This window comes from Malus domestica, chromosome 02 (assembly GCF_042453785.1).
Source record: "Malus domestica chromosome 02, GDT2T_hap1".
NCBI lineage: Eukaryota > Viridiplantae > Streptophyta > Magnoliopsida > Rosales > Rosaceae > Malus > Malus domestica.
The window spans coordinates 17125815-17144651 of NC_091662.1; the positions used below are offsets into that span (position 1 = coordinate 17125815).

At 37.1% G+C, this 18837-nt stretch overlaps 2 protein-coding genes across 2 annotated transcripts; both read left to right on the forward strand.

Moving 5' to 3' along the window:
- Nucleotides 1-11782: 11782 nt before the first annotated feature.
- LOC103404933 (thioredoxin-like protein AAED1, chloroplastic) lies at nucleotides 11783-15860 on the forward strand. Its single transcript, XM_008343896.4, has 7 exons — nucleotides 11783-12208; nucleotides 12428-12474; nucleotides 12594-12708; nucleotides 14880-14924; nucleotides 15088-15147; nucleotides 15241-15336; nucleotides 15479-15860. Exons 1-7 carry the CDS (start codon nucleotides 11897-11899, stop codon nucleotides 15596-15598), a joined length of 795 nt encoding a protein of 264 aa, XP_008342118.1. The 5' UTR covers nucleotides 11783-11896; the 3' UTR covers nucleotides 15599-15860.
- LOC103405076 (heterogeneous nuclear ribonucleoprotein 1-like) lies at nucleotides 15652-18180 on the forward strand. Its single transcript, XM_008344048.4, has 2 exons — nucleotides 15652-17021; nucleotides 17504-18180. Exons 1-2 carry the CDS (start codon nucleotides 16800-16802, stop codon nucleotides 18044-18046), a joined length of 765 nt encoding a protein of 254 aa, XP_008342270.1. The 5' UTR covers nucleotides 15652-16799; the 3' UTR covers nucleotides 18047-18180.
- Nucleotides 18181-18837: the final 657 nt, after the last annotated feature.

Here is an 18837-nt window from a genome sequence, read left to right on the forward strand (position 1 = left end):
TATGTGTTAAAAATATTAACAATATATGTCAATTTCAGCTTAAACTTAAAAAAAAATTCTGATTTTTTAAATATTTTTATAAAAATATCAATCTTATCGAAAAAGTTTTAAATTCGGGTAATTTAGCGGGGGTGATGGCATAACGGACGTAATGGGTTTATTTTTTGTATTAAGTGTGATGACATAATGCGGGGGTGAAATGAGCAGTGTGTTACTGTTGATTACCCCATAAATGCCACTGTTAAGACGCACTCCTAATCAATGGGCAGCATGCGTGGGTAGTAATTTTATTAGCTGAGTTGCTGAGCATGGAATAGGTTAGGGTAGGGGTAGGTATGGTTTTATGTAGTTTGGTTTTGTGGTAAAATTAAAATTAAAATTGAAACTTATTACAGTTTGATTCTGTTCGGCTTGACAATGGGAATTGAAGTAGAACCGAATCATTCGATTTGGTCCGATTTAGTGTCAAAAAATTGTGGTTTCGATTTGGACCTAACATATAGGCCAATTAAAAAAATAGGAAAACTAACGAAAAGTCTAAAAAAACTTTAGTTTTAATGAAAAATGACAAATAAAGGTATAGTGAATAGTATCAGAGAAAGGTAAAAATGTGATTTTTCATTAAAAATGAACAATATCGAGAGTGTTTCGTTAAAATTCTCTTAAAATTTGAGATACTTTATAGGCCTGTTTCGATTTGGGATCCTCAATTTTTTTCTTTAATTTTTTATATAGTTTTTTTAGTTTGTTTTGGCCCCCAAATGGGAAAGAAAAATAGTTTCCAGTAATTGATAACCATTGTACTAAAATTCAAGAAAATCTCTTGTAGATTTGTTTCAAAACCCAAAGTAAAAAATAAATCGCAGCAACCAATAATCACTATACTAAAATTCCAGTATCCAAATCCAAATTCATGTATGGACTCCACCAAATAACCAATTACACCCCAACACCTAATTTGCTAACTAAATTAAATAATATTTTATATTATGCAGTTAGGTTCAATTTCAATTCAGTACCAAATATTAGGAACTGAAACCAAACCGTCATTTTAGCTCTCTGTTCGATTTCAAACCAAAACCCTTTCAAAACTGCAAAAACCCTGTAGAATATTACTCTTGTCAGACTTAACCCCAACTAAAATAACAAGGGTTCGGACAATTTTGACCTCTCCATTTTGGCTTAAGTAAATGGACAAGGGTAAGTAATAAGGGGTTTGGTCTGGGGATTTTGATCTCATTCATGTATCATAGATTGGTAGGGTGGGCGGGGTGTTGATTCCATTTAGGCGAGCGGCAGTGAGGGGAAAGTGGACTAAGCAAGCTTTAAGAGATAGGGGATGAGACCAAAATATGCATTGGTTGTTTAGGAACATGTTGAGGATGTATGTGAAAGTACGAACACTTTTGTTTTTTCATACGATTTGTAAGACGCTTATTGATACAAAGTACTCCTCATCATTTATTTTTGTCCACCACTATACTATACATGGTTCAAAAAATTCAATGGGCTTGATCCCGGGCCCCTAGGGACAAAGAAAGTCGGAGAGACTCGCGTAGTGAGAGAGACTAAGAAAGAGCTAGTTCGGGAGTGTCAAAGACGGACCACCGGTCAATAGTAGAAGGTAAAACGACCGCTCAATGATGCTATTGATGTGAGTAGTAAGGAGTCTTAGTCTCAAACCGATTCGGTCGGGTTTTAATGTCCTATTTCATCCGCGTATTGGTTTCAATTTACCAAAAGAAAGGGGTGGGGGTGTTAAATAGACTTGCCAAAAAGTCATTGGCAAAGATGAAATAACATGCTATTGTTTTACCCAAGGTCATGATCTTTGTCTTAAAAAGCTGCTCTCTGGATATTAGCCTTATTTAGGTGTTGAAGAATCATAATTCAAAGCATGTGGCCTATGTAAATGTTTTTCTACCTTAGGTCCTATAATATTATTATTCTACTCTATTGGGCTTGCATTAAATTATGGCTTCTAGAATATTGACTCATTTACATTTAATGCTATAATTGACTCAGCCACTCAAACAAACTCTAGCTACGTCCTAATTAGCACATTAACATATAAAACATTTATGGTGTTCCGAAGTACCATATATTTTAAGGAAAACTAAAGAAAAGTTTAAAAAAAAAATCCTTTTTAATGAAAAGCCATTTTTAAATGTATAGTGAATAATGACAGTTAAAGGTAAAAATGTGGTTTTTCGTAAAAAGTGAATAGTACCGGGAGTGTTTTGTTAAAACTCCCAATATTTTAAGTATTTTAACTTTTAGATCTTAATTTTTATGTTTTTGACCAAAATTATCAACATTAAAACGCTCTTAGTATTGAATACTCTGAAACATCATAAAAATATGTAAAAATATGTGCATACTGTAGACGTATGTATTCTCTTCAAGAGTCACCAATTACTCATCAACTCTTGTTCAATGATGTGTTAAATAAAAAGCTTGTCAAGACATCATTTTTTTTGGGGGTGAAACAAAGACCTCACTTATTGATGACAAATAAAGTTGAAACTCGCTACCTAGTGGTATAATTTAGTGTTGTTCATCTCTGTTTGTAAATAGTAGATCATAAGATTAACATTTCCAAACTACCTTATTTTCGAATTTGTATATGAAACTCTCTAATCAGGTAGTATCCACCTAGCCCATTGCTAGTACCGCGTTTTTCATTCGAGGATTGCACCATCGGTTTATTCGTTCTACCACACGACACGATTGTGTTAATTAATGTAAGTGCCATACACAGGGATCCTATGATGGGGGTTGATTAAAAAAGTATCAAGCCTGAAAGGTTTGAGAGTAGTGAGGACGCGTCGTATAAGCTTATTCCTTTTGAGATGGGAAGAAAGGCACGCTCTGGTGTTGGCGTGGCCCATCGTGTGTTTTGCGTCAGACTTGCCACAATTTTAATAGGCGATATGAACTCGATGTCATGTACAAAAAATCTAGCCCTCCGATTTGAAAATTGATAAAAGTGGTCCATGAATTTGTACATTATCAATCATTTTAATCATTCTGTGAAAAATACTATTAAGTAAAGCCAAAATGACAAAAATACTCTCAATTGTTGTGGTCCATTTTATCTGACAGGAAGAGAGATGACCAATGGCACTGAGAGAGAATAGAAAGATATATGTGTTTGAAGGGTTGTGTAGAGGATGAGTTATTCCCCATACGTAATGCCTTTATTTATAGTAATAAGGGAGGGAAGAAATCCTTCTCCTCTACTTACTACAAGTCCTAATAAGGAAGAATAATTAGAATAAAATCTAATCTAGGATTTACACAATCACACTTAAACAAAAAGTTTATAACACTCTCCATTGAGTGTGTAAATACACAAGTAGATTCAGCATCATGTAGAGTTGAGGAAGTTGACTGGTCGGCACTAATTCTGGGAACACTTTAGTCTCAAATAAGGTAGGAACTTGCATAAGGAAGCAAGTCTCACAAAAAACCCTATGGCTATGGTAAAAACCCGAGTAGGGACAAATCCATAGTCTAAGGAAAAATGCGTGAGAAATGCAAAGTCAAATGAAACATCTACGGGACATCATCAGGGATATGATCAACCCAAGGTAGGTGCCTCGTCAGAATCTCGTTAGGTAGCAAAAATTTAGTGGAAAAAATGCAGAGAAAAATAATACATTAAGATCAAGCAAGTATAATTCAGGATATTCCCCTTGAATTTGACATAATTCCAAAGAGAACTAACAATGTTACAACTTAGAAAGTTTACGCATACCAATTCCTTGAACAAGCTTCTGAAACGTCACCTTCAGTAGTGATTTGGTGAAGTGGTCGGCCAAATTATCTTGTGAATGGATTTGTGTGACTTCAATCTTTTGATGCTCTTACTGTTGATGTGAGAAGAAAAACTTCGGCGCTATGTGCTTGGTGTTTTCTCATTTGATGTAACTATTCTTGAGTTGTTCGATGCATGCTGCGTTGTCTTCATAGATCGCCGTTGGGATATCAACGACGAGGTAAAGATCGCAGAAGCTTCGAATATGGCTCACAACTGCTTTCAGCCAGAAACATACTCGAGTTGCTTCATGCAAGGCGAGAAGTTCAGCATGGTTAGACGAAGTGGCAACTAAGGTTTGTTTAGTTTACCTTCAAGAGATTGCGATGCCTCTAACGGTAAAGACATCACCTGTTTAAGAGCGCGCCTTGTGCGGATCAGATAAGTATCTTGTGTCAGCATAACCAAGAAGGTAAGAATCGACTAAAGATAAGAGGGTCCGTCATCACTCAAGGATCCGTAGAGATAGAACAAGCCCAGATCCGTGGTACCCTTAAGGTAGCGGAAAATGTCTTTAACACTAGTCCAATGTCTGCGTGTGGGTGCATTACTGTATATTGCCAAAAGATTAACAGCGAAGAAGATGTCGAGTCTAGTGCATTGAGCTAAGTACAATAAAGCGTCTATCGCACTTAGATAAGGAACTTCAGGCTCCAAAAGCTCATCATCATCATCTTTCAGATGGAAGAGATCTTGTTTTGCATTTAGCAATCGAATGACCATAGGAGTACTCAAAGGCTTCGCTTTATCCTCATTAAAGCGGCGCAACAACTTTTCGGTGTAGTTCAATTGAAGTACTAAGACTTCATCCGAACGGTGCTTTATCTCGAGACTGATATAGTATCGAGTATTTCCTAGATCTTTCATCTCAAATTTTGACTTCAGGTGTGCGGTAGTTCTCTAGAACATTAGAGTTGGTATACGCTATAGAGTTAGTGTGCGGCAGTTCTCTACAGTTTGAAGCAATCTGAAAGACGCTTTATTGTACTTAGCTCAATGCACTAGACTCGACTTGGATTACTTGTTTCCAGTTTGACCAATGAGTTCTACGTTGACATTCATCAATAGAACGGGGTTCAATGTCATCGCTCAACATGATCTCAGTAGCTACTGCATATGCTAATGCATTGTCGACGATCATCTCATTTCTACACCAAACATCATCCAAGCTAGCATAATGGACCGAAATCTCACGATTCTCGAGTGGTGGATTCATCTGTTCAATGACGTTTCCGTAATCTATAATTTTCTCATGAGTTAGATAGAATAAGTAAGCGACAGTCGGATTCACAATAGGCTCTTCAAGGGGCTGTGTCGTGGGTTTCCTCTTTCAAGGGTGTGAATCATTTGAACTAACTGGTCTACCACGGTTATGTGTAGGGACAGAAGATTGGCTAGTCGCTAATGTACGTGGATCAGCCAAAGTGGGGTCCCGAGCCTCCAGGAGGAAGTCCATCATACATTTGGTACATCCATCTTTGCAGGCACATTCGCAGCTGGAATATGTGATCTTGTCACTCGCGCTAGAACTGTGAAAGCATCTAGCATGCTCTGAAGATCTAATATGCGCTGCACTTCAGTTTCAAACTGAGCGGTGTAGGGATCTAAATGAGACAAAGTGGGAGTCATCCACGATAATTCGCGTCATTCTTCAGGAACAGTGACATTCTTATCTCTCCCTAACAACAGGAAAACTATCTCATAAAAGTGACAATCCATGAAACGAGTGGTAAACAAATCGCCTGTCAAAGGTTCTAAGTAACGAATGATCGAAGGAGAATCATATCTAATATAGATTCCCATCATTTGCTGAGGCCCCATTTTTGTACGTAAGGGCGGCAAAATCGGCACATAGACCACACAATAAAAAACGTGCAGATACGATATGTTGGGTTCGTATCTGGTAACCAACAAAAGAATGCTATAAGATTAGGTCGCAGTAAACCTCAAGTGGGCCAACATGGCTACGTGTAATATTGCATGACCTCAAGCAACGATTGGGAGCTTGATACGTATGATCAACGATTGAGCAATCATTTGTAAGTGCTTAATGAATGTCTCTGCCATGCCATTCTGGGTGTGAACATGGGGTACTGGATGTTCAACTTCAACCCCAAACAACATGCAATAGTCATCAAAAGTTTTAGATGTGAATTCTCCAGCATTATCCAATCGAATTGATTTGATCGGATAATCAGGGTAGTGAGCCCTGAGCTTGATAACCTGAGCCAACAGTTTGGATAATGCAGCGTTCTTTATGGATAACAAGCACACGTGTGACCAACGTGTGGAAGCGCCAACCAAAACCATAAAATATCTAAATGGTTCGCAATGAGGGTGAATCGGTCCACAAATGTCCCCCTAAACCCTTTGTAGAAAAATAAGAGGATTCGAGCAAATCTTGTCAATAGAAGGCTTAATAATAAGTTTTCCCATTAAGCAGGTTTGACATGTGATTCTTGGAATCAAACCTAAACTTCGGGTTAGTGGATGCGCGTGTGATGATTTGAAGATACGGTGCATTGATATTTGTCTAGGATGTCTCAAACGATCATGCCAAAGTGTAATTTCGTGCGCGGTCCCTGAGGTAGGGCCGGCCACATAGTGGCTCTCTATAGGGCATATGGTCGTAATATATAGATCACTCGGGATACGCTCTATTTTCTCTATAATACACTTCTAGCCATATTCATAGGAAGTGATGAACATAAATTAAACTCCATTTTATACATAGGTTTAATTGTTGTAATTATTGTCTCTAATGTCCTTGAAACTCAACAACGTTCTTCCGGAATATAGAGAATATAGTGCCTCATCAATTGTCAAAATTGTACCAATGGACAACATTATACGTGTCTTACCGTATCTTTTGACCAGGTTGGATGGTCCTAATAGGATTGTCAGAGGTGTATTTTTAGGTTTGAAGTTAGTGAAATAGATGCGTTCATGCAAAATGGTGTGCGTGGTTGCACTATTTACCAGACATCTAACTTTCCTACTAGTCATACCTAGAAATAAAAATTAATTTGAATTGGTCACATGCATAAAAGTTCTTAAAATAAATATCCGTTCAAAATAATTTAAGTATTCAAGGATGTTAATTAAAAAACTTAATATCCAAAAACAAATCACCCACAAATAATCCAAACATAAAGGAAATTGTTAAAAAAAAAAACAAAAAAAAAAACAAAGGAGGTTAGCCACTAGGTGGAATTCGACCCAATTGTTCCAAATAACAACTAAAAATAGTTCATTTTTAAGATTCTAATCTTCCATAAGGGTAGTATCCTCCTGAAAGTTAGAAACCTCAATCTTGGTACTCTTCGGTTCATCCACTTGCACAAAGTTTGATTCAAACTTCTTACAACGAGAATGATATTCAGTTACAACCTTCTAGGGATCACGACAAACACGAGACCAATGGTCATTTGAACCACAACGGTAACACATATCCGCAACCATGGTTTCGAGTGTTTTGCCCTTATTCTTGAAGTTTGGGGCCTTAGGAGCGAGGTTAGGGAGCTTCTAGGCTCAGTTTCCCCTCTTAGGTGGGCCTTGGCTCTGTTGACCTTGACAGGGTGGCTTATGGTTGCCCTTACCAAGCGTATGTTGGCATTTTGGGCATTGATTCATGCTATAATGTCCTTCAGTCACAATAGTCACTCTAGTAGGTCGAGCTTTATGGTTTTTCATCAACAGCTGATTCAATTTTTCAGCGAGAAGTAAAATAAAGATCAAATCTAAAAACTTGGTGAACTTCTTAGCCCTATATTATTGTTGCAGGACAATATTAGTGGTAAGAAAGGTCAAATAGGTATTCTCCAGGAGATTCTCTTCGGTCAAGTTTTTGTTACAAACTTGATAAGTGATCGGATTTGACAAACTTCATAATTATATTCATTCACAAACTTAAAGTCTTGGAAGCGCAGATGCTGCCAGTCATGTCTTGCTTCAAGCAAAAAGATGTCATTTTGGTGATCAAAACGATCAGCCAAAGTGATCCAAAGTGCTCGTGGATCTTCCTCAGTAAGGTACTCGGTTTGCAGTGCGTCATGAATATGTCTTCGGATGAAGATCATGGCAATGACTTTCTCAACTTCGCTAATCGGATTGTCTGTCTCATCTTCAATGGCGAGACACAAATTCTTTGCGGTTAGGTGAAGCTTCACATCTTGGACCCACTTGAGGTAGTTCCTTCCAAATACCTCTAAAGCAGTGAAGTCGAGTTTGTTCGAATTCGACATGTCCCTATCACAAAATAAATGGACAAGAATGTGGTTAGTACAATGGAATAAAAAAAATCAATCCATTCACGTAGGAGTATAACATTCAGGTTCCAATAGACATGTATTAGTTTAAATTTACATGAAAAAACTTAGGATTTTCATGGATGATGTTTTTAAGGAAAACTTCAAGTTTTCAAACAAGGCATGTTTCTAGAAACTTAAGGTTTCGAAAAATAATTATGAACTTCAGGTTTATATGTTCATGCAGACAATGTTGTGTTCCTTCCTAGTGCAAAAATATGGTTAGTATAATGGCACAAGTAAGGGTGTCGAAACCACAGGGACTGATTGAACCTCTATAAATTGCTAACTTTGAAAGAACCCTAACTAAAGAATGAAAGTAACCAATTGAGAGTAGTTTTTGTGCTGTAAACTTAATTAAATTAAAATGCAAGAATGTAGCAACGAATAATATATTGATGTGGAAGCAATGGAGATGAGGCCAGGGATTCAAATTCACCATTACAAAACCAATTCCATGTTTATAAAGTTATGCCGTATTCAACTACCAACCTGTTTCCTGAGTTCGTTTTACATATATATGATCAACCATATGATGTGTGGTTTTGATCAAATTCTCCTAATCTGCAACCTAATTGGAATGTTCAACTTCGGTTCCTAATTAAGAGTCTTTCGCATGCAAGAAAACGTTAAAGAACCAAAGAAAATACACGGTAGGATGTTTGCATATCATTCTCTTCATTCATTCACATGTCTACCAAGATAAAGCATGATGTTTACTATAATTTTGATTAAATGATCTGTAGTTAACCCTGATGGTGATCCAACATTAAAATCAACAAACAAATTTAACAATAGGTTTAGTGAATGAAACAGGAAGCAAATTGATAAACTGAATGCTTTAACTTAAAACCATGGATCAATATTGCAAGGCTACATCGAAATCCCTAGCTATGAACTTAGTTACACATCATGTTCACATAAATTAAAACGAAAACACACATCATGAGTGGAAAGAAATTAAGCAATTCTGATGTAGAACTTCTCCATGAACAGCCTTCTGCGATGAGTCTTTAGTAGTGGAGAAACTGTATGGAACAGCTAGGGTTTTCTTAAGAGTGAATGAAAATAGAGGAAAAATAGGTTATCAGAATTGTGTAATTCACCTAGAATAAAAAAGGAATGTAAAAGTGGCTAAAAGGCAAGTTTTTATGGGGTAAAAAAGGTTGGAAGATATTCCAAAGTGATCCCAGCAACTTAGCCTTTATTTTGCATGTTTTTGCCTTATTTGGCACCTCCAAATCAGGAGATTCGTCTTGATTCTTTATTTGGACTTCAAAACAAGTAACAACTTTATTTGGGCTTAAAACATGCCACTAAACTTCTCTCCACGTTTGAATAAGGATCAGCTCCAAAAACGGCATGCTTTCACTTCTTTTGCCCTCAAATTGATCCTAAAGTACATGTAACTGCACACTAACACAAAATAGGGTAAAATACAACCAGTTTAACTCAAAAACATCACAAAGAGACTAGAAATGGATGGTATAAATGCATGAAGTATATGAGTTATCAGACAAACACATATATATACACAGAATTATGCAACAAGGAAATATGCAAATAGAACTTTAGGTCTAGAATTATAATTGAATTAATTATTTGGACTTCGTGCCAAATTCAAAGTGTGGATGAAAAAAATTATAAAACCCATAAGGCCTAGAAAATAGGCATTTAAACTCGGGGCCCAAAATAATGGACCAATGCATATGGACGAGCTAAAAAATTGGTGCCGTGGTCTAGGCCCAAAAGCTAGGCTTGGGTAGACAAGGGCCTTGCATGAAAGCAAGCCCAGGCGTCACAAAGAAATGGGCTATGAGTTCAAGCCCAAAAAAAGAGGGGGCCTAAATGGGCAATTATCTTGCATGACACGGTGCGGGTGAACTAATGCATCAACTGCAGGCTGGGATCCAGTATGGTTGAGGACACGGCTGCACTAGCACAAGGCTGGGATCCTGTGCAACGCTGGCATGGGGGGACACCAAAGCCCAATTGGGCTGGTGTCATTCGCGTGCCGGGTTTTGAGAAAAAAAACCTATATGCACAAAAGTGGGCTGCAGATATAGGCCCAGATGGCATGGCCCATAGTAAGGGTGCTAATCTTATGCAACATATACATAGATGCACCAGCAGCAGCATATGAGATCTAGTGTGGTGGGAACATCGTGGCCAATAGGTCGGTGTTAGGCCAAAATGAGCGCCAGAGCCCAAAGGGCTAAAGCTTTGCAGAGAGACAGGCGAGCCCAAGTGGGCTTGGTTTTTTGATCTAGACACCCCAGTGCGAGCTGGGTTAACTCACCAGAAAAAAAGATCAACGCCACCGCTTCAGGGGGTCGTGTCGTGGTGCAAAAATCAAGGCGAATGCCATGGGTTCAATGACAACCCATAAGTTTGAACGGAGAGTGAAAAACTCTAAACGTTGTATAACTCTAGAAATTTTTGATTTGAATTTCAAAGAAAAACATCGAATTTTAGGCAAATACTCGTCAGTGACGACTTCAGGTCGTCGATGAGGTAGTCGTGGTGGCTAGGCATGGCTACAGGCCATGCTATTAGATAGTTCAAGGGAGGCGACGTTGTCTAGGCGTCGGGTTTAAGGTTTGGGCCTGAAGTCGTGGCTCTAGGTTCGAGTTTCTCAGCTCGAGAAAAGAAATATGACCCATGTGACATGGTTGGGTTTCAACAAAACCCTAAAAAAATCCTTTGTAATTTTTTTCAATTCCACATTATAGAATTAATGAAATTTCATGCATATTCAACATATAATTCATTGCATGAGCAGATATATGATGCAATTCATGGCAATATCAATTCACATAATTCAATAATTATGAATATAATGCATACACAATTTATGTAGAATCTAAAATTCTAAAATTCTAAAAAATGTAAAGTTGGGTCATGTATTATGGTGAATGTTCATTCTATTAGGGTTGCAAAAATATCGAGATAAAAATCGTTGTTTTGAAAGAACCTAATTATGTGATGATATTGATGAATTGGTTTGATGCAGAAAAACTTCCACGTCAGATTCCTAAGTGCAATGATAGGAGAGTGTTGAAAACCTGTTGTGCTCTATTTTATCTAACAGGGAGAGAGAGAGTCGGTGGCATAGAGAGAGAATAGATAGAAAGATATGTTTGTAGGGTTGTGTAGAGAATGTGTTATTCCTCATACGCAATGTCTTTATTTATAGTAATAAGGGAGGGAAAAAAATCATTTTCCTCAATGGAATACAACTCCTAATAGGGAAGAATAATTAGAATAAAATCTAGTTTAAGATTTACTGAATCACACTTAAATAAGAATTTTATAACATCAATTTAATAAATGATGGACCAAAATGATTTGACAATCAATTGATGATATTTTTGTCATTTTCGCCTTATTTAACTGAGTTTTCATTGAAATAGCAAAATGATTGATGCTAGACAAACTCATGACTACTTCCATTAATTTTAAATTAAGGACCAAAGTGAAAAGTTATGCCAATATTAGAAACCATTCTGGTAAAAAAACCAAAATTTTAAACATTAAACATATCATATGCTAGAGTTTACAAGGAAAAGCTGAAATTTTGGGCCGGGCTGAACATGAATGAATGGGCTGGACCAAATCATGATTAGGTAGTTCTACCCGATGACATTTCCCGCCACAGAAAAAGAAAAAGAAAAGTCGTTTGCCTCCCATCCCAACTACCTCCATTTCTCTCCAAATCCCAACTCAACTGCTACTCCGCTCAGCTCCCTAGGGTTTCTCAGAGCCAGCCATGGCCCTAATCTCCTCCTCGCAAACCCTAACCCTAAGATCCACTTCTCCAACCCTCTCTCTTCCTTCTCATCCATCTCACTTCGCTATTTCCCAATCACCACCTAACAATCCTCACTCTCTCTCCCTCTTCTACTCTCCGAAATCAACGACACAGTTTAGCGCTAGACGACTTGTCGTTCCTAGAGCCTCCTCAACCGAGAGCACCGCTGTGGATTTCAACCCCAGTATCGGTGAGATCCTCGGCGACGTTAGCATTTTCACCGCCGCTGGTGATTCCGTCCAGTTCAAAGACCTCTTGGTTCCGAACGAGGTCACTTTTCTACTTTTACCCTCTCAAATCTCTCTAATTTTTCTTAAATTATTGATTGGATTTGTTTTTGTGATTTTAATTTCTTCTGGAGTAACCTTTTAATGAAATTATAAAGATACTTGCTATAATAATGTGCAGAAATTATGAAAATTTTGTATTTTTTCTTGATTTGATGTGGTTTATTATTTTTGAAATTGTTGCTTATTTATTTTGTTTCAGGGGGTGGCTGTTGTTGCACTATTGAGGCACTTCGGATGCGTTTGCTGGTAATTAGTCTTCTTAACCATATTTGTAATTTGGGTTTGGGGCTTTTTTTTTTTTTTTTTTTAAAGTTGCTGGATGTTCTCTAGATTTGTTACTTTTTTATGTGCTTGTTTTTTTGAAGTTGGGAACTTGCTGCATCTTTGAAAGAAAATAAAGCTAGATTCGACTCAGCCGGTGTGAAACTAATTGCAGTCGGTGTTGGTACTCCTGATAATGCTCGTATCCTTGCTGAACGGGTATCTTTAATTTCCTCCTTGTGTCACCACAGCGTTTCTTCAGCTGCATTTTTTAAAGCTGTGTTTGCTGCTGTTATTTTTGACGGTTATATCTGCATTTTTATGCATTTAATGAGTATCACAATCGGATATGGCATGACAAGAATGGGTATGCGTGAAAAAGCAATATGGTTTTATTTGATATGTGTCAGGTATGCATCCACATACATCCCATATACATGTTGGATCAAGGAATGAGAGCTAAGTGTTTTAGCAAATGGTTGTCATCCTTATATCTGATACATAACATCATTATGAGTGGTGAACGTAATGTTACATTAAGCATGTTAGTTTTTTGATCATCAAAAGAAAGCCACTTGACATGAATATCTGTTCGGGGTCTTGTTCATGGGTCACAGATACAGGCACTTATTTTTTAACATCTGTAACCATCAGATGTGTATCTAACAGTTTTAAGTGTGTTGGGCATTACCATTTATCTAACAGTTGAAGGCTACATAATATTTTCTGGGAACAGTATTTACCTGTACGAGGTTCCTGCAACATCTCTTTATAGTACTCATCAGAAGAACTAGTTGATCTGTTTATCAAGCAGATGTCTTTGTTGAGCGTTTATTCACCCATTGCAACAGTCCTTTGACACTTATTGCCCTTAAGAAACTCAAACTAATCCCGTTTGTTATGTGATTTTGAATAAGTGGGTGAAGGGTGAAGAGAGAAGTTAGTGAGATAATGGTTGGAGGGAAATAAGAATAAGGGAGACGTAGTTTTTTATGTAGGGTGATGACAGGAAACATAATTTGTACACTGTGCAGTTAATGTTGGTGTGTACACAAACATAATTCGTACAGTGTAGTTAATGTTGGCGTGTGTGTGTACAATGTGTGTGTGATATGTGTTGATGCACAAAACCGGAGGGGTCTTGGAACAACGTAAATCCGACCGTGAATCTGTAAGAAAGTAAAGAACACAAGATGTATCGTGGTTCACCCCAATGTTTGGGCTACGTCCACACTGATATTGTATTTTTCTAAGAGGATTGAGGATGAGAGGATGAGAGCTTCTGAGGGTGAGAGAGCTCTTCCCATGGCCTAAGAATTGGCCTCCCCCAATGAGGACAGTGAGGAGTCCTTTTATAGAATAAGGACTCCTCACTTATTACATATTTGCCCCTTACTTTATTACATAATTACATTTGAGTCTCTCTAGTATTTATACGAGATCTAAATACGGAGGCCCCAAGTATGGTACAAACAATATGCATCTTCAACTCTTAAATGTGGAAGGATCTAAAGTTCCTCATCTGGAGGTTGAAGGTGTGTTTAAAAGTATGTGGTTTTATGGCTCTTGAATAGGGCCCTTTTATTATATTAACCGGTTCAGAAAAGTAGAAAAAGTAAGAAAGCCTATGAACCTTCAATGATTCTAAGCTGTATTAAGATGTGTAGAATTGAGACCCTTCTTGTACCTGTTTCCTTGACTTTCTTGATCAGAAGCATGCAATCACATATGGCTAGCTACTATCATGTCATATGTCGTGTTTATTTAAGAAACAGTTCGGTTGATGAAAGATTGACATGATTGATTAATCTGATCACTTGATTTCTTCATATGCTCAAAATGTTCCAAAATTTTAGGAACCTTTTGACAAAATGAAACAAACATCATTTGTTGAAGTCTCATTCAATCATGCTATCATAGAACGGAACCTAGTTTGTTTAAATAAGCATGTCACGTGACATGATAGTGGTTGATCATGCTTGTTTATATGCTTTCCAATTGGAGAAAGCTATTTACACCTACTTTGACCTTAATGTCATTACTTAGTTTGCTTAGGTTCATGTCGATGATGCCGGACTTTGGCATCAGTAATAGGTCTGCCATAGCAGGATACTGGACTTTGGCATAAGTAGTAGGTCTGAAGTTTCTACGTCACATGTTTAGAGAGACTTGGACTCAGATTATAGAAGAACGTGTAATCGTCTCTTCGCAAATTATGTTCAAGGCATCATAGCATTTGAATAAGTTTACAAAACATAAATCCTATAATTCTCCTTAAATGTTTAAACCAATCATTGCGATTTCTTAATTTAATATGTGCATACTGATGCCATGGACTTTATATCTTGATCTCTGGGCTGATTCTTTTCCCCATGATGTCCTATCTTCAGTTACCATTTCCAATGGATAGCCTTTATGCTGATCCTGATCGCAAGGTAATCTATTTTGTAATTTTTGTCTTATCAAGGCAACAAATTCTATATATACTTTGTCTTGATCGCAAGGTAATTCATTTTATAATGTGCTAAATTATGTATGTTTAACTGGTGAATCTCTTATTCTGGTGAATGTAACTCTGACTCAACACTTCGGTTATAGGCATACGATGTTTTGGGCTTATACTTTGGACTTGGACGAACTTTCTTCAATCCAGCTAGTGTATGTTCATTTCCTGCTTTCTGCTTGTTATCTTCAATCCAGCTAGTAATTTTTATGATATTTGTGTATTTTTGGAAAACTATGATATGGCAGGCAAAGATATTTTCAAGATTTGAGGCTTTTCAGAAAGCTTTGAAGAATTATACCATTGAAGCCACTCCAGAGGACAAAAGTAGTGTGTTACAACAGGTTTAAGCTTTTGATCAATTCTCTATAATATCTTATTAGGAGTTATATTAAGCAGATAACCTGGTCGATGTGGTGGTTGATTCAACCCACCCTTAATTTTTTTAACAGATGTTTTACTTTTCTTATTTTCAATATAAATCAGGGAGGGATGTTTGTCTTCAAAGGTAAGCAATTGTTGTATGGTCGGAAAGACGAAGGGACTGGTGATCATGCCCCTTTAGATGATATCTTCGATGTTTGCTGCAAAGCTCCCATCTCATAGATCCAGTGGAGTCTCCATACGAAATACAGAGACTCATTCATATTTCATGCAGCAGAGTAATCAGACCATCGGACAGTCCGCCTGTTCGACCGTGCCTGTCTTAACGTTTGTATAGTTAAAATTCAAATGTATGCTGATAGATTGCATTTATCTGGCTGTAGTATATAGATTGCCAAACAGAATGGAGTTCGTTGTAGTGTGTAAGGCCCGTATTTGCTTAGTTCAATAAGAAGTGGTCATGTGCTACATTGTCTTGCCAAAACATTCGTGCCAAGCAGCACGCTACTTTTCCCCCTTCACAAAAGCAATTTTTCACCTTGATCTTCTACATACAAAATTAAAAACGGGTCCGATTTTTCTTCTTTTTTATGCATTTGGATATGATATCTTGTTCATCTATTTATTTCGCTTTGTTAAATTTATATATTTATTATCCAAAAATAAATATATTTTGAGACACTTAATATTTACTTTGTGCCCAAAAAAAAAAAACTATGAATGAGGTAGTGAATTATGAGGTGTAATGGTGTATCACCGTATGTATGTTGACAATAAGATTGAACATTTAAGGTTTATTTGGAACTGCTTAAGTAGAGAATAATTCTCAACATGTAGGAGTTTATTTAAAAATCTTATAAAAAACATACACGCGCATAAAAAGTGCTTCTAATGTTTGTACAACTCAAACTTTTGGACTTCGATCAAAGTACCCAATTTATTGGTATTTGAAGAGAATTGAGCTTAAGATCAATTGTTTATAAATGTAGAAAATTACCATTAGACTCTTAAACTAACTACCAATAACAAAATAAAATTAATCTTTTTTGCTTATAAACAAAATTAATCTTTAATATGAGAGAAAAAAATATCAAATGGTGAGCGCAAAGATGGAAGAAAATGGCAGGAAGATTGGTTGAGTCGAGCAGAAAGGGAAACAAAAATAAAATAAAAAATTGCCTCATTAGGGATCTGGAGCCGTCGGATATTTTGAACGGTGAATCCTGTGTGTGTACGGACGGGTAAGAAACCTAATCCTATCAAAACTCTGTTTGTTAGTTAATTTATTTACATTATGATTTCTAATACCCGAAGGAGAAGGAGTACTCTCTAGGTACTTAAGGTAAACTCTCCTACTCCTCGTTTGGATCACTTGTAATATTTTTTGAGAACCTGCAAGTGTGTTTTCTAGGTTTTGGTTGCCATGGAACCTCAGCCCAGAAGGTTGTACGTGGCTAACTTACCGAACAAGTTTACTGAAACTACCATGAAAGAATACTTCTGCAAGTATGGTGAAGTAAAGGACTGTGTGATTATCGTAGACAAAGTTACTCGTAAACCTAGAGGATTCGGCTTTGTTTCCTTCACTCACCCATCGGTGGCTGAACAAGTCATGGGAGAAGGGCACATCATCCTCGGTAGAAAGGTATGTTTCTATCTATGTTTTCTAAATTTGTACCAACATAGGTGTTATGATTTACGTTCGACCATGGCGCTGCATCCTCAATCCATGAAGAAAAACCTTCCGTTCGAAGAGCAAACGAAAAACCTTCCGTTCAAAGAGCAAACTTTGCTAACTCATGTGCCACTTTGTTACCATCACGCCGCTGCCACACAACAAAAACCAGGGAAGCATCATCAATCAGGCATCCTGTGCCACCTACCTAAACATGCAAGCCTCAGTTGAATTTATAGCCTCCACTGCCCCTCTTGCATCCAGTTGAAGCGCAATATATAGTTCGAAAGCCCATGTCTAGTGCACCTTGCTGCCACTTATTTTCTAGCATATCTAACTTTTGTTCAAATTTTGTGAATCTGTGCGTTCTTTTTACAGTTTAACTTTTGGTGTATGAGATAGTGACCTCTCTTGTCTTTCTTGTCTTTCGTTTTCCAAATTATATGATGTAGGTAGATGTGAAGACAGCTTTACCAAAGAGTACTGTGAAAAACCAAAACCAAGAGGACCAACATGCTCAATCCGAACCATCTTATAACGCCAGAAGGATTTTTGTTGGAGGTTTACCACACAATCTAACGCAAGAGGAATTCAAGAACTACTTTGAGAAGTTCGACACAGTTACGGATGCGGTTATAGTATGTTGCAAGGAAAGTGGCAAGTCCAGGGGCTTTGGCTTCATCACTTTTGAATCAGAGGACGCCGCGGATGAAGCCTTGCAGAACAAATATCATGAATTGAATGATAAATTCGTGGAGGTAAAGAGGGCTGTGCCGATGGTTACAAATAAGAATCCGGTCACGACATATGACCGTAACCGAGTAGAATTCGATTATGGAACAAGGCCTCATCGGTTTGGAAATTTTGGAAATTTGTTATATAGTGGTGTTTACTGCATTAGTTGTTTGAGTCCTTATGAGGTTGGACACCAAGAAGGGTGCCGTCCACTTGGTTATCTTTTCCCTTATATATGTCCGTATGACCATCAAGTCTAATTCTTAGGGGTCCGATGGGTTAATTACTTGTAGTTTCAGACCTATTCGGATTTTGATCAATGAATTTGAGATATGATATTTGTTTATGAAGGCCTCATCGGCCATGACATATGAAACTGTTATTCGTACTTCAACTAGGTACGCTAAAGAATCTTTGAAGTACAATTTCTGTTATATTTTTATAAAATAAAATGAATGATGAGACTTTATGAGTGTTAACACCAACTCCTTTTATATTTGAAAATATGTTTTTGTTCAGAATTAGTTGTTTTTGAATTTAAAATATGTTGAAACCTTGAACTAGAATTTTTTAGATTTTACGAACTGTAGACAAAGCAGTTGTGGATTAAAATTTAAAAGTAATATTTTTTTGTTTTTGCTCCAATTCCGCCCACCCGAAACTTTTCACAGGTTTATGATAGTGGGCTTTTGTCCAATTCAATTGATATAGATTACTCCTAAATCTGGCCCATAAAAATAGGTCCATTTTGTGACTCATTGGTTCTCATACAGTTCACACCATGTCAACAAAACAAAAGAGTTTATCACAACCAAGGTATAAAATATCGATGATATCGGAAATATCGGTAGTCCAAAAACACGGAAATTTTGATGGAAATATCAGGATATTATCGATATCGATAAAAATTGAATAAAAACCATGGAAATTGCAAGAAAAACTTGGAAATTTTTATTGAAACTTTGCAGGATGTTTATTTAGTCAATTATCTATTAGTTTATCACAAAAAATTGGAAGGAAATGCATTGCATGATGAATTTAACTGATTTAA